The 13,700-nt window shown below is 40.1% G+C and overlaps 1 protein-coding gene across 5 annotated transcripts in view; it reads left to right on the top strand.

The window, feature by feature from the left end:
* Positions 1-13,389, top strand: part of LOC126187931 (claspin) — a 188,668-nt gene extending 175,279 nt beyond the window's left edge. For all 5 annotated transcript variants that reach the window (XM_049929294.1, XM_049929297.1, XM_049929293.1 and 2 more), the window contains 2 exons: positions 12,313-12,492; positions 12,572-13,389. In XM_049929294.1, coding sequence (XP_049785251.1) covers positions 12,313-12,492; positions 12,572-12,685 — 294 coding nt within the window. In that variant the 3' untranslated portion in view covers positions 12,686-13,389. The remainder of the gene's footprint in view (positions 1-12,312; positions 12,493-12,571) is intronic.
* Positions 13,390-13,700: the final 311 nt, after the last annotated feature.

Genomic DNA, 13,700 nt, shown 5'->3' with positions numbered 1-13,700 from the left:
TTTCATAATATTGCAATGTAGGCAACATGATGTAATTACCCAACTAAACTTGATTCTCATTCATTAATTCTAACTTCTAAGCTCATCCTTGATTCTATTTTTCATCCCTTGATCAAACACTAGACATCTAATATTGTCATATATGATCAGTTTTCAGGTTGTGTTGGAATATGAAGGGTTGTTTGTGAACTTATTTAAATGTGGGATGGGATAGGTCATGCCACTTGAGTGGAATAGCTTACTCACATATTTTACATTTGTGTAGAGAGGAAGAATGTTGGCTGAATACATTATTTGCTACTACTCATTATATCCAGTGGCTGAATACATTATTTGCTACTATTGATTATATCCAGTGTCAGTAGCTTTCTGCACAAACTGTAGTTCCCCAAAAATTTCTCAACATCATTTCAAGGGCTGTCAAAGAGACATCAGAGGGGATTGCTTTCCATATTACACTGACATTTTTTTTATTTTCCAACTTTCTCCCAAAGAAATGTATCTCTTCTGCAAGTTCAAACATTACTAGTGACCTTGGCAAATAATACATCATTATTTCATTACATCACCCCACCATCATCTTCATGCATTAAGCACTTCAGGCTGATGTAAATTCCAAGCTTGAACTTTCTAGTATCTCTTTAGTTTGCTCACTCTCCTCAACTCTCTAGGCTTATAGGCCTGCCAGTGGACCAATTTTGACAAAATGTCTGCTTGTGTGTGTGTGTGTGTGTGTGTGTGTGTGTGTGTGTGTGCGCGCGCGCGCGCACATACCTGTCCTTTTTCCCCCCCTAGGTAAGTCTTTCCGCTCCCGGGATTGGAATGACTCCTTACCCTCTCCCTTAAAAACCCACATCCTTTCGTCTTTCCCTCTCCTTCCCTCTTTCCTGATGAAGCAACCGTTGGTTGCGAAAGCTTGAATTTTGTGTGTATGTTTGTGTTTGTTTGTGTGTCTATCGACATGCTAGCGTTTTCGTTTGGTAAGTCACATCATCTTTGTGTGTGCGCGCGCGCGCGCACACACACACACGCACTCACACACACACACACACACACACACACACACACACACACACACACACACACAAAATTCAAGCTTTCGCAACCAACGGTTGCTTCATCAGGAAAGAGGGAAGGACAGGGAAAGACGAAAGGATGTGGGTCTTCGTGGCAAACGAATCTGCTCCAGTCCGGAATCCCTGAACCATTACACCAACAACCTGAAGCTTTCACATCCTGCAACTACCCTCCCAACCTGGTACAGAAGCAAATAACCAGAGCCACTTCCTCATCCCCTCAAACCCAGAACCTCCCACAGAAGAACCCCAAAAGTGCCCCACTTGTGACAGGATACTTTCTGGGACTGGATCAGACTCTGAATGTGGCTCTCCAGCAGGGATACGACTTCCTCAAATCCTGCCCTGAAATGAGATCCATCCTTCATGAAATCCTCCCCACTCCACCAAGAGGTTTATCCCTATGAAATACCCAAACCATCTTCCCTACCCTCTGGCTCCTACCCTTGTAACCGCCCCCGGTGTAAAACCTGTCCCGTGCACCCTCCCACCACCACCTACTCCAATCCTGTAACCCGGAAGGAGTACATGATCAAAGGCAGAGCCACATGTGAAAGCACCCACGTGATTTACCAACTGACCTGCCTACACTGTGAAGCTTTCTATGTCGGAATGACCAGCAACGAACTGTCCATTTGCATGAATGGACACAGGCAGACAGTGTTTGTTGGTAATGAGAATCACCCTGTGGCTAAACATGCCTTGGTGCATGGCCAGCACATCTTGGCACAGTGTTACACCGTCCGGGTTATCTGAATACTTCCCACTGACACCAACATATCAGAACTCCGGAGATGGGAACTTGCCCTTCAGTATATCCTCTCTTCCCGTTACCCACCAGGCCTCAACCTCCGCTAATTTCAAGTTGCCGCCACTCATACCTCACCTGTCATTCAACAACATCTTTGCCTCTGTACTTCCGCCTCGACTGACATCTCTGCCCAAACTCTTTGCCTTTACAAATGTCTGCTTGTGTCTGTGTATGTGCGGATGGATATGTGTGTGTGTGGCGACTGTATACCTGTTCTTTTTTCCCCCAATGTAAGTCTTTCTGCTCCCAGGATTGGGATGACTCCTTACCCTCCCCGTTAAAACCCACATCCTTTCGTCTTTTCCTCTCCTTCCATCTTTCCTGATGAAGCAACCGTTGGTTGCGAAAGCTTGGATTTTGTGTGTGTGTGTGTGTGTGTTTGTGTTTATTTGTGTGTCTATCAGCGTACTAACGCTTTCGTTTGGTAAGTTACATCATCTTGGTTTTTAGATATATTTTTCCCACGTGGAATGTTTCTCTTCTTCAGAAATGCTTTCCTTGCCATTGCCAGTCTACATTTTATATCCTCTCTACTTCGACCATCATCAGTTATTTTGTTCCCCAAATAGCAAAACTCATTTACCTACTACTTTTAGTGTCTCATTTTTTAATCTAATTCCCTCAGCATCACCCGATTTAATTCGACTACATTCCATTATCCTCATTTTGCTTTTGTTGATGTTCATCTTATATCCGCCTTTCAAGATACTGTCCATTCCATTCAACTGCTCTTCCAGGTCCTTTGCTGTCTCTGACAGAATTACAATGTCATCGGGAAACTGCAAAGTTTTCATTTCTTCTCCATGGATTTTAATTCCTGCTCCAAATTTTTCTTTTGTTTCCTTTACTGCTTGCTCAATATACAGATTGAATAACACCGGGGAGAGGCTACAACCCTGTCTCACTCCCTTCCCAACCACTGCTTCCCTTTCATGTCCCTCGACTCGCATAACTGCCATCTGGTTTCTGTACAAATTGTAAATAGCCTTTCGCTCCCTGTATTTTACCCCTGCCACCTTAAGAATTTGAAATAGAGTATTCCAGTCAACATTGTCAAAAGCTTTCTCTAAGTCTACAAATACTAGGAACGTAGGTTTGCCTTTCCTTAATCTTTCTTCTAAGATAAGTCGTAGGGTCAGTATTGCCTCACGTGTTCAAACATTTCTGCGGAATCCAAACTGATCTATGCCGAGGTCGGCTTCTACCAGTTTTTCCATTCGTCTATAAAGAATTCACGTTAGTATTTTGCAGCTGTGACTTACTAAACTGATAGTTCGGTAATTTTCACATCTGTCAACACCTGCTTTCTTTGGGATTGGAATTATTATATTATTCTTGAAGTCTGCCTGTCTCATATATCTTGCTCACCAGATGGTAGAGTCTTGTCAGTGCTGGCTCTCCCAGGGCTATCAGTAGTTCTAATGGAATGTTGTCTACTCCTGGGGCCTTGTTTCGACTTAGGTCTTTCAGTGCTCTGTCAAACTCTTCATGTAGTATCATATCTCCCATTTCAGGGTTTCCATCTGAAATCTTGATATTCATACAAGTGGTTCTCTTTTTCTCCAAAGGTCTCTTTAATTTTCCTGTAGGCAATATCTATCTTACCCCTACTTATATATGACTCTACATCCTTACATTTGTCCTCTAGCCATCCCTCCTTAGCCATTTTGCACTTCCTGTCGATCTAATTTTTGAGACGTTTGTATTCCTTTTTGCCACTTCATTTACTGCATTTTTATATTTTCTCCTTTCATCAATTAAATTCAGTATATCCTCTGTTACACAAGGATTTGTATTAGCCCTCTTCTTTTTTCCTACTTGATCCTCTGCAGCCTTCACTATTTCATCTCTCAAAGCTACCCATTCTTCTTCTACTGTGTTTCTTTCCCCATTCTTGTCAATCGTTCCCTAATGCTCTTTCTGAAACTCTCTACAACCTCAGGTTCTTTCAATTTATCTAGGTCCCTTCTCCTTAAATTCCCACTTTTTTTGCAGTCTCTTCAGTTTTAATCTACAGTTTATAACCAATAGATTGTGGTCAGAGTCCATATCTGCCCCTGGAAATGTCTTACAATTTTAAACCTGTTTCCGAAATCTCTCTTACCATTATATAATCTATCGGAAACCTCCCAGTATCTCCTGGCCTCTTCCATGTATACAACCTTATTTCATGATTCTTGAACCAAGTGTTAGCTATATGATTAAGTTATGGTATGTGCAAAATTCTACCAGGCGGCTTCCTCTTTCATTTCTTACCCCATTACATACTCACCTACTATGTTTCCTTCTCTTCCTACTATCGAATTCCAGTCACCTATAACTATTAAATTTTTGTCTCCCTTCACTATCTGAATAATTTCTTTCATCTCGTCATACATTTCATCAATCTCTTCGTCATCTGCAGAGCTAGTTGGCGTATAAACTTGTACTACTGTCGTAGGCGTGGGCTTCGTTTGTATCTTTGGCTACAAGAATGTGTTCACTATGCTGTTTGTAGTAGCTTATCCATTTTTTATTCATTATTAAGCCTACTACTGCATTAACCCTATTTGATTTTGCACTTATAACCCTGTATTGAGCTGAACAGAAATGTTGTTCCTCCTGCCACCGAACTTCACTAATTCCTGCTATATATACCTTTAACCTATCCATTTCTCTTTTTAAATTTTCTAACCTACCTGCCCGATTAAGTGATCTGACATTCCATACTCCGATCTGTAGAATGCCAGTTTTCTTTCTCCTAATAACGATGTCCTCCTGAGTAGTCCCCACCTGGAGATCCGAATGGGGGACTATTTTTACCTCTGGAATATTTTATCCAAGAGGATGTCATCATCATTTAACCATACAGTAAAGCTGCATACCCTCGGGAAAGATTACAGCTGTAGTTTCCCCTTGCTTTCAGCTGTTCACAGTACCAGCACAGTGAGGCTGTTTTGGTTAGTGTTAAAAGGCCAGATCAGCCAATCATCCAGACTGTTGCCACTGCAAATACTGAAAAGGTTGCTGCCCCTCTTCAGGAACCACATGTTTGTCTGGCCTCTCAATAGATACCTCTCCGTTGTGGTTGCACCTACAGTACAGCTATCTGTATTGCTGAGGCACGCAAGCCTCCCCACCAACGGCAACGTCCATGGTTCATGAGGGGAGGGTGTATAAATAAAATACCAACTAGCTGTGGGTTTCATATGTGGACTGTACAATTAGTTCTGTTGTGTGTGGCAGAATTACAGAATTGTACTGTTTCAGTACTTTATTTAATTCAAATAGCTCACTGTAGTATATTTTCAGAATTTGAAACTGTTCACAGTCATTGGCAAACAAGCATCAAGACAGAGATAATGTCATTATTAAAACGTAACTGTAGAAGTTCCCTTTTCCAATCTCAAATGGTATCATTGATCTATAAATTAAAAGAGAAAAATCAATGATGAAAAGCAATGCATATTAATGTTGATAAGGCCCATGCCAATCTGACATAGTAAGCACCAAACTTAAATTCTCCTTCTGCAGAGCTGCAGAGTGTAATTACCCACACAAGAAATACAGACTTAATTATGAACTGTCTATGAAGTGAATAAGGAAAAGTAAGTCCAGTGGACTGTCAGCCATGGAAGACTGAGTCACAATTATTAGTCACGTGTAAGGTCTCACTTGGTGCCCTAATTCTCACTATGATGCGCCATAACATCACAGTCCTGGAAGAATGTGCTGTAGATACCATGTCCTGGTTTAGCATGGCGAGGACTGCTAGAAACTCCACATAGGACTGAAGGAGATCATCGGAGGTCGATAGACTGGCTGGCGGTGGACAGCAGGCTGTTGAAGATTCCAGGATAGACTCTGATGGATTGAGGAGCAACTGGCAATAGTTGCCCAGAGAACTCGTCCATGGAAAGCATGATGTGAACTGCCATAGTGTGATTGTGCACTGGCTTCAATACTGTTGCGGTGCCCAGATACAGTTATCTGTTTGTGGGCATGTGACATAGCTGAGGTAAAATAGTGCCCTTGATAGCAGCACTGTGGTTGTGGATGCATGCACTGTTGTCTGCAAGCCTGGTGCCTTTTGTGGTGGCTGACGAAGATTCTGAGGGGGGGGGGGGGGGGAAGCCTGTTTGGTTGCTGTTTGGAATATATACATACATGTGTGTGAGTACTGATCGATGTCTGACCTTTAGGTGCTGTTGCTGGTTGCAGCAGATGACGCCTGAAGTTGGGACGACAGCAGCACATGGTTGTGTTCTGGTTGGCAAGTAGCTCAGGACTCAGCACCCCCCCCCCCCCCCCTCACCCTCCTCCACCAGAGGAAGAGATAGCGAATCCATCTTTGTAGAGAGTGACTACCCTGCCTCCTTCCTGCTCTCATCAGAAAACAATGGCGGTTCCATCGGGAGACATAGCCATCATGGTGTTTGCATGGAGGAAGTGGCATGTGGTGTCAAATATGTCCAGTGCCCATGTCCATAGGTGGGGATCCTGAACCAATCATGAGAATGGCTTGCATGGACCCAGAACAGCCAGGACCAGCTGAGGAACAGACTGTCTGAAGTGAATTTATGAGGATGACAAAAGTATGAATAGAAATACTGTGCCCAGAGAGCTGGCAGTGGTCCAAGAACACCTTGGAAAGAATATGGTAACTTACGTGTAGAGGGTGTAAGAGCATTGGTGTAATTATAATGTTGTGCATGGAGAGTGTATAGAAGTGCGGGAGCACTTGGAGAATAGAATGTTGCAAACGGGCGTACATGAGTGCAAGAGTACTTGAAAAATAAGATTATTATGCCCAAGGGGCATATATACATGGGACAGAATTGGGAAAGTAGAAACATTGCACATGGATGGTGTAGATGAGGGTGTGAGCACTTGAGAATGAGGAAAGTGGGACTAGAGCCTGAAAAATTGCAGGAAAAAGGGCTATGAGGCTGGACCGCGAGACTGGGAAGAGGTTGGGCTGCTTGAGGCCACTCAATGACATTGGCAAGGAACATCGAGTGTGACAGCATCAAAGGTCCGTAAATACTGAAGTAGAGTTCCAGGCGCAGAGCAGAGAGGTTCTGTTGAGTTGAAGTTGAGCCAGACGACGCAAACTATGGCAGAGCCATTTGGAGCCTGTGAATTGTGGAGGCATTTCGGGGAAGGTGGCAGGGTCTCTTTGAAGTTGCAGTGTTGCTGTATATTATCCCCATCCACAGTGATGGTTTTATGTGATGCTGCGTCTGTTGCATGTCATGCAATAGACATAGAACCTAGGGAATCACATCAGTGTCAGTGATGAACGTATTACAAAGAAAATCTGAAGGCAGTACAAGAAGTCATGGAAAGTCGCTTACAGGCCCGGCCCACATGTTGAGTAGCTGTCACTAATGATTGTACAAAATTTGAGATCTAGGAAACTGTTTTCATTGGTGGGACAAAACATGGGAGCCTTTGCTTATGGTGGGATGGATCTGGAAGTGGCAGTGCTAGAGTTGGTGACTGCCGTGGATCTGATGAATGTGATTCTATGCCACTAAATGATATGGAACAAATGTGGAGAGGTGGCAGTGAAGCCAGTGATAGCACTGGAGCTGAAAATAGATGTAGCTTTGTGCTGGTGCCAATGAAAAAGCTGCTTTTGTTATCAGTAGTTGAAGTTGTCCAATGCTGGTTCGACATTGAAAAATTTGGTGCCCAGGTAGACTGTGAATAACAAATTTGTTGGAATGAACAGCAAATTTAAATTCTCCTCCTGTGGAGTGTAATTACAAAGTATGAGAAATAGTCTTAATTGTGTTTGAAGTGAATAAGAGAAAATAAGTCCACGCTATGAAATGTTGAGTCACAATTTAGAGTTAGTGCACTGTAACACTACAGTTCTGGAAAGGCATGTTGTAGAGGCCACATATCATTGTAGCACAGCAGGGCCTGCTGGCATCTCCACATAGTGTAGAGGGAGAAGATCTGTTGTTGGTAGACTGTGGCATTGGAGAGCAGGCTGCTGAAGTTTCCAGGAGAATCTGATTTATGGACCACAGAGCGATCAGCATAATTGCCCTGAGCTCAATGTGAACTGCTATTGTGTGGTTGTGGTGCTCCAGCATAAATCTGTCCTAGCACACGGATAAGACAACCTGCTTGCAGGCATGTGGCACTGCTGTGGTAAAATATTGCCTACAATTGCAGCATCGCACTATTGGACACATGCTCTATTGTCGGTGAGCTGGTGCCTCTTGTGATGCCTTCCAAATATTCTGAGGACAGCAAATGATCCTGTTTGGTTGTTTTCAGAATATTGACACACATAAGCAAGAAGCACAGATGGGTGTTTGGCTTGCAGGTGCTATTGCCTGATACCAGCCGATGCCACTTGAAGCTGGGCCATCCGTGCGATGTGGGGGTATAGCTGGTTGGCGAGCAGCCAGGACACAGCAAATGTATCCTAAAATGAGTTTGAACACAAAATCAACATAAAAGCACACAAAAAGCATGAAACAAAGAGAACTTGGAGGTCACCTAACACCTATGAAGCAAGAGACAGTAATAAAGGTTTCAAGAATGATCAATTGTTCAAGTGATACCGCTACTGTCATCTGTGAAGCCTACAGGTCTCAGATGATCCCAGGAGCTGTAAAAATACACCAAAAAACACAAATAATCATTATAACTGGTGTGACTGAAGCTGCCCTAAACTAAATGTTGCTTTGAACACCACAGTGATTTACTGTGCATAGTCCAATGGAGGTGGTATACCATTGCTTTCCTAATACCTTTGAACTTATTTAACAGCCAGTTAGTGAAGTAAGCAAGAAAAACCCCCTAGAATGACAGAATTCAACCTCAGACCGTCATATTTGTGATTTTACATTTGGCCAACAAACCATACCAAACTGATTTAGAAAGTAATAACGTACATCTGATGGAAGAATTTGTAAGTGATGTAAATTGTGATTCTTATTTGTTTGAGGCACACGATGATTTACACTAAATAAAGTTGCAACTCTGTGACACCTGATACAAAACATAAAAGTTTTTCAGTTTGTTGTTTACCTGGTCAAACTGTTCATCTACTTTGTTGTAACGTTACATATAACGCTGCAAATACAAATGAAAACTGAACAGGCTTCCAAAGTGCTCAGGTGTCTCAGAAAATGGAAAGTGACGCGGACCTTGATCAAGTGTGACTTCCTTTTAACTGTACGGTATATGTTATATTTCATTTAGGAACTTTCGGGTAATTGAACATGTATCAATAATTACGGATTTCTGTAGTTGTATATATAAGTTTGGATGTAGCTGTATTGCATTGATGTACTGGTGGATATTGTGTGGTATGACTCCTGTAGTTGATAGTATAATTGGTATAATGTCAACTTTATCCTGATGCCACATGTCCTTGACTTCCTCAGCCAGTTGGATGTATTTTTCAATTTTTTCTCCTGTTTTCTTGTGTATATTTGTTGTATTGGGTATGGATATTTCGATTAGTTGTGTTAATTTCTTCTTTTTATTGGTGAGTATGATGTCAGGTTTCTTATGTGGTGTTGTTTTACCTGTTATAATGGTTCTGTTCCAGTATAATTTGTATTCATCATTTGCCAGTACATTTTGTGGTGCATACTTGTATGTGGGAACGTGTTGTTTTATAAGTTTATGTTGTAAGGCAAGCTGTTGATGTATTATTTTTGCTACATTGTCATGTCTTCTGGGGTATTCTGTATTTGCTAGTATTGTACATCCACTTGTTATGTGATCTACTGTTTCTATTTGTTGTTTGCAAAGTCTGCATTTATCTGTTGTGGTATTGGGATCTTTAATAATATGCTTGCTGTAATATCTGGTGTTTATTGTTTGATCCTGTACTGCAATCATGAATCCTTCCGTCTCACTGTATATATTGCCTTTTGTTAGCCATGTGTTGGATGCGTCTTGATCGATGTGTGGCTGTGTTAGATGATACAGGTGCTTGCCATGTAGTGTTTTCTTTTTCCAATTTACTTTCTTCGTATCTGTTGATGTTATGTGATATGAAGGGTTGTAGAAGTGGTTATGAAATTGCAGAGGTGTAGCCGATGTATTTACATGAGTGATTGCTTTGTGTATTTTGCTAGTTTCTGCTCGTTCTAGAAAGAATTTTCTTAAATTGTCTACCTGTCCATAATGTAGGTTTTTTATATCGATAAATCCCCTTCCTCCTTCCTTTCCTCTTGATGTGAATCTTTCTGTTGCTGAATGTATGTGATGTATTCTATATTTGTGGCACTGTGATTGTGTAAGTGTATTGAGTGCTTCTAGGTCTGTGTTACTCCATTTCAATACTCCAAATGAGTAGGTCAATATTGGTATAGCATAAGTATTTATAGCTTTTGTCTTGTTTCTTGCTGTCAATTCTGTTTTCAGTATTTTTGTTAGTCTTTGTCTATATTTTTCTTTTAGTTCTTCTGTAATATTTGTATTATCTATTCCTATTTTTTGTCTGTATCCTAGATATTTATAGGCATCTGATTTTTCCATCGCTTCTATGCAGTCGCTGTGGTTATCCAATATGCAATCTTCTTGTTTAGTGTGTTTTCCCTTGACAATACTATTTTTCTTACATTTGTCTGTTCCAAAAGCCATATTTATATCATTGCTGAATACTTCTGTTATCTTTAGTAATTGGTAGAGTTGTTGATTTGTTGCCGCCAGTAGTTTTAGATCATCCATGTATAGCAAATGTGTGATTTTGTGTGGGTATGTTCCAGTAATATTGTATCCATAATTTGTATTATTTAGCATGTTGGATGGTGGGTTCAGAGCAAGGCAGAACCAGAAAGGACTTAATGAGTCTCCTTGGTATATTCCACGCTTAATCTGTATTGGCTGTGATGTGATATTATTTGAATTTGTTTGGATATTAAGTGTGGTTTTCCAATTTTTCATTACTATGTTTAGGAACTGTATCAATTTAGGATCTATTTTGTATATTTCCAATATTTGTAGTAACCATGAGTGGGGTACACTATCAAAAGCTTTTTGGTAATCAATGTATGCGTAGTGAAGCGACCTTTGTTTAGTTTTAGCTTGATATGTCACCTCTGCATCTATTATCAGTTGCTCTTTACATCCTCGTGCTCCTTTGCAACAGCCTTTTTGTTCTTCATTTATAATTTTGTTCTGTGTTGTATGTGTCATTAATTTCTGTGTAATGACTGAAGTTAATATTTTGTATATTGTTGGTAGGCATGTTATGGGACGATATTTAGCTGGGTTTGCTGTGTCTGCTTGGTCTTTAGGTTTCAGATAAGTTATTCCATGTGTAAGTGTAACAGGGAATGTGTATGGGTCTGCAATGTAACTGTTAAATAATTTAATTAGATGTGAATGTGTTGAGGTGAACTTCTTTAGCCAGAAATTTGCTATTTTATCTTTTCCAGGGTCTTTCCAATTGTGAGTAGAATTAATTGCTTGGGTGACTTCATGTTGCAAAATTATCGCTTCGGGCATTTGTGGTATTATCTTGTATGTGTCTGTTTCTGCTTGTATCCACCGTGCATGCCTGTTATGTTGTACCAGGTTTGATCATATGTTGCTCCAGAAGTGTTCCATGTATGTTATGTTTGGTGGATTGTCTATTTTAATGTGTGTGTTATCTATTGTCTGGTAAAATTTCTTTTGGTTTGTGTTGAATGTTTGGTTTTGTTTCCTTCTATTTTCACTTTTTTTGTGTCTTCTAAGTCGTTTGGCCAATGCTTGTAATTTCTGCTTCTTTTCATCTAATTGCTCTATCGCTTCTTGTTGTGAGATTTTACCTAACCTTTTTCGTTTTTTTTTTTTTTTTTCTGACATTTCGTTTCTTATAAATTGTGTTAGCCGTCCGATGTCTTTCCCAGTTTTTCTATTCTGATCTGATTGTGTCATACCACACAATATCCACCAGTACATCAGTGCAATACAGCTACATCCAAACTTATATATACAACTACAGAAATCCGTAATTATTGACACATGTTCAATTACCCGAAAGTTCCTAAATGCAATGTAACATGTACCGTACAGTTAAAAGGAAGTCACGCTTGATCAAGGTCCGTGTCACTTTCCATTTTTAACCAGACCTAAGGTCTGAGAAAGGAAAGAAGATAATAATAAGTATATGAAATTTTAATGAGAATAAAATATTGTGTGAAAATACAACTACTCACTAGACAGAACTGTTCAGTGAATACATACACACTAAATGCTTTTGATTGTTGTAATTTTGCTTTTGAAATTAAGGTAAAGGGGGTAACTGCAGTGAACTAAATTAAATATTTCTTCTCCTTTTGGTTTTGTTTCAGCACAAAGATGATTTTCTCATTTTAGTTTCTTTGTGTGATAGAATTTAACAATCAAACCAAGTTATGAATATTATCTACCATTTTCTGCTCCTTACAGTGTCAGTTCTAACTTAATTCAATATTTCAGACAAAACGTGGATCATTCCTTGCTCGTAGTGAAAGCTCACTAGCAAGGATAGCACAGCTGACTGATGGCACCAGTAGAACATCCACTGTCATCACAACCAAGAATTCTCGCAATTTTGTATTCGCCACACTTAGCCCTGAGAAAGCCGAGCAAAAAGAGGAAGTAACAGTTACTCAAAAGGTAATGATTGATCATTACTTGTCTTGTTTTGCATTACCGTCAATAAACTTCATATAATGTAATTTAAAATCTTTTCCAGGTCCAGAAACGAAAAAGCAATGGAGCAACTCCTTTCCTGGTCAAGAAACTGAAAATGTCTGAAGGGAAAGACAGAAATAGTGCAAAATGTTTATTTGATCATCTAGAACACTGACAAAATAAGAGCCTATATTTTATCATTTGACCACTGTACATGTTGTAAATAAGAGTAAGTAATGAAAGAAGTGATGGTAACCATTCGCTGTATAATTGAGCAGTCGACAGTCTCAGATTCCACCACTAAGCTTCCAGATACTGGACTGATGGGCTTAAAAAAAGGTGATACACAGCTGTACTGTTTCAGTACTGCAGCTCAGCTGGGCTTTTGAGGTTGCAGTGCTGCAAAAATGACAGTCTCAGATTCCACCACTAAGCTTCCAGATACTGGACTGATGGGCTTAAAAAAAGGTGATACACAGCTGTACTGTTTCAGTACTGCAGCTCAGCTGGGCTTTTGAGGTTGCAGTGCTGCAAAAATGTTATTTAGTGTGGGTGGAAGTAAGTGGGTTTGAGGTAGGACGTTACCGAAAAGGTTTACAACTATTTCAATCGTGTTTGGGTCTCTAACAGCTCAGTGCCTCAGCCACATGACTAGTGGTTGCCTTTAATGCTCCCATTATTTTTATTCCATCCAGTATCATGTAAATACCTGTAAATTATTTTTGTACATAACAGTATAATACTGGCATAACATGATCTCTGTACTATGAGATTTAAGGATCTTTATATAGTGTGGAACAGAAGTTATATTTTTCAGAGTCCTCATAATCAAACTGAAGTTATATATGTATATTATAAATAAATTCCATGACATTGTCAGCTGCATTCTGTATTTTATTGTTATCATATCATCTAACGAGAAATTACACATCTTTAATGTGATTCCTTTAAAAATAATAATTCTTTATATTTGAATATGATATTACATAGGTGTAACAGAAACAAGTTCTGAAATTATTACACAAAGCTATGAAGAATTACCATATCACATTGTGGGTCCCCTCTCTTTTTAAGCGGTGACAAACAGTTGTAGTGAGGGTTAACTAGGAATATGTTGACTGAACACACAAATGTGGGGAAAATAAAAGATGCAACCCTATTCAGACACACGCCAACATAACACATAACCC

Source organism: Schistocerca cancellata, chromosome 5 (genome assembly GCF_023864275.1).
Source record: "Schistocerca cancellata isolate TAMUIC-IGC-003103 chromosome 5, iqSchCanc2.1, whole genome shotgun sequence".
Taxonomy (NCBI): domain Eukaryota; kingdom Metazoa; phylum Arthropoda; class Insecta; order Orthoptera; family Acrididae; genus Schistocerca; species Schistocerca cancellata.
The sequence above is the reverse complement of the archived record's forward strand: the minus strand, read 5'-3'. Positions and strand labels throughout refer to the sequence as shown.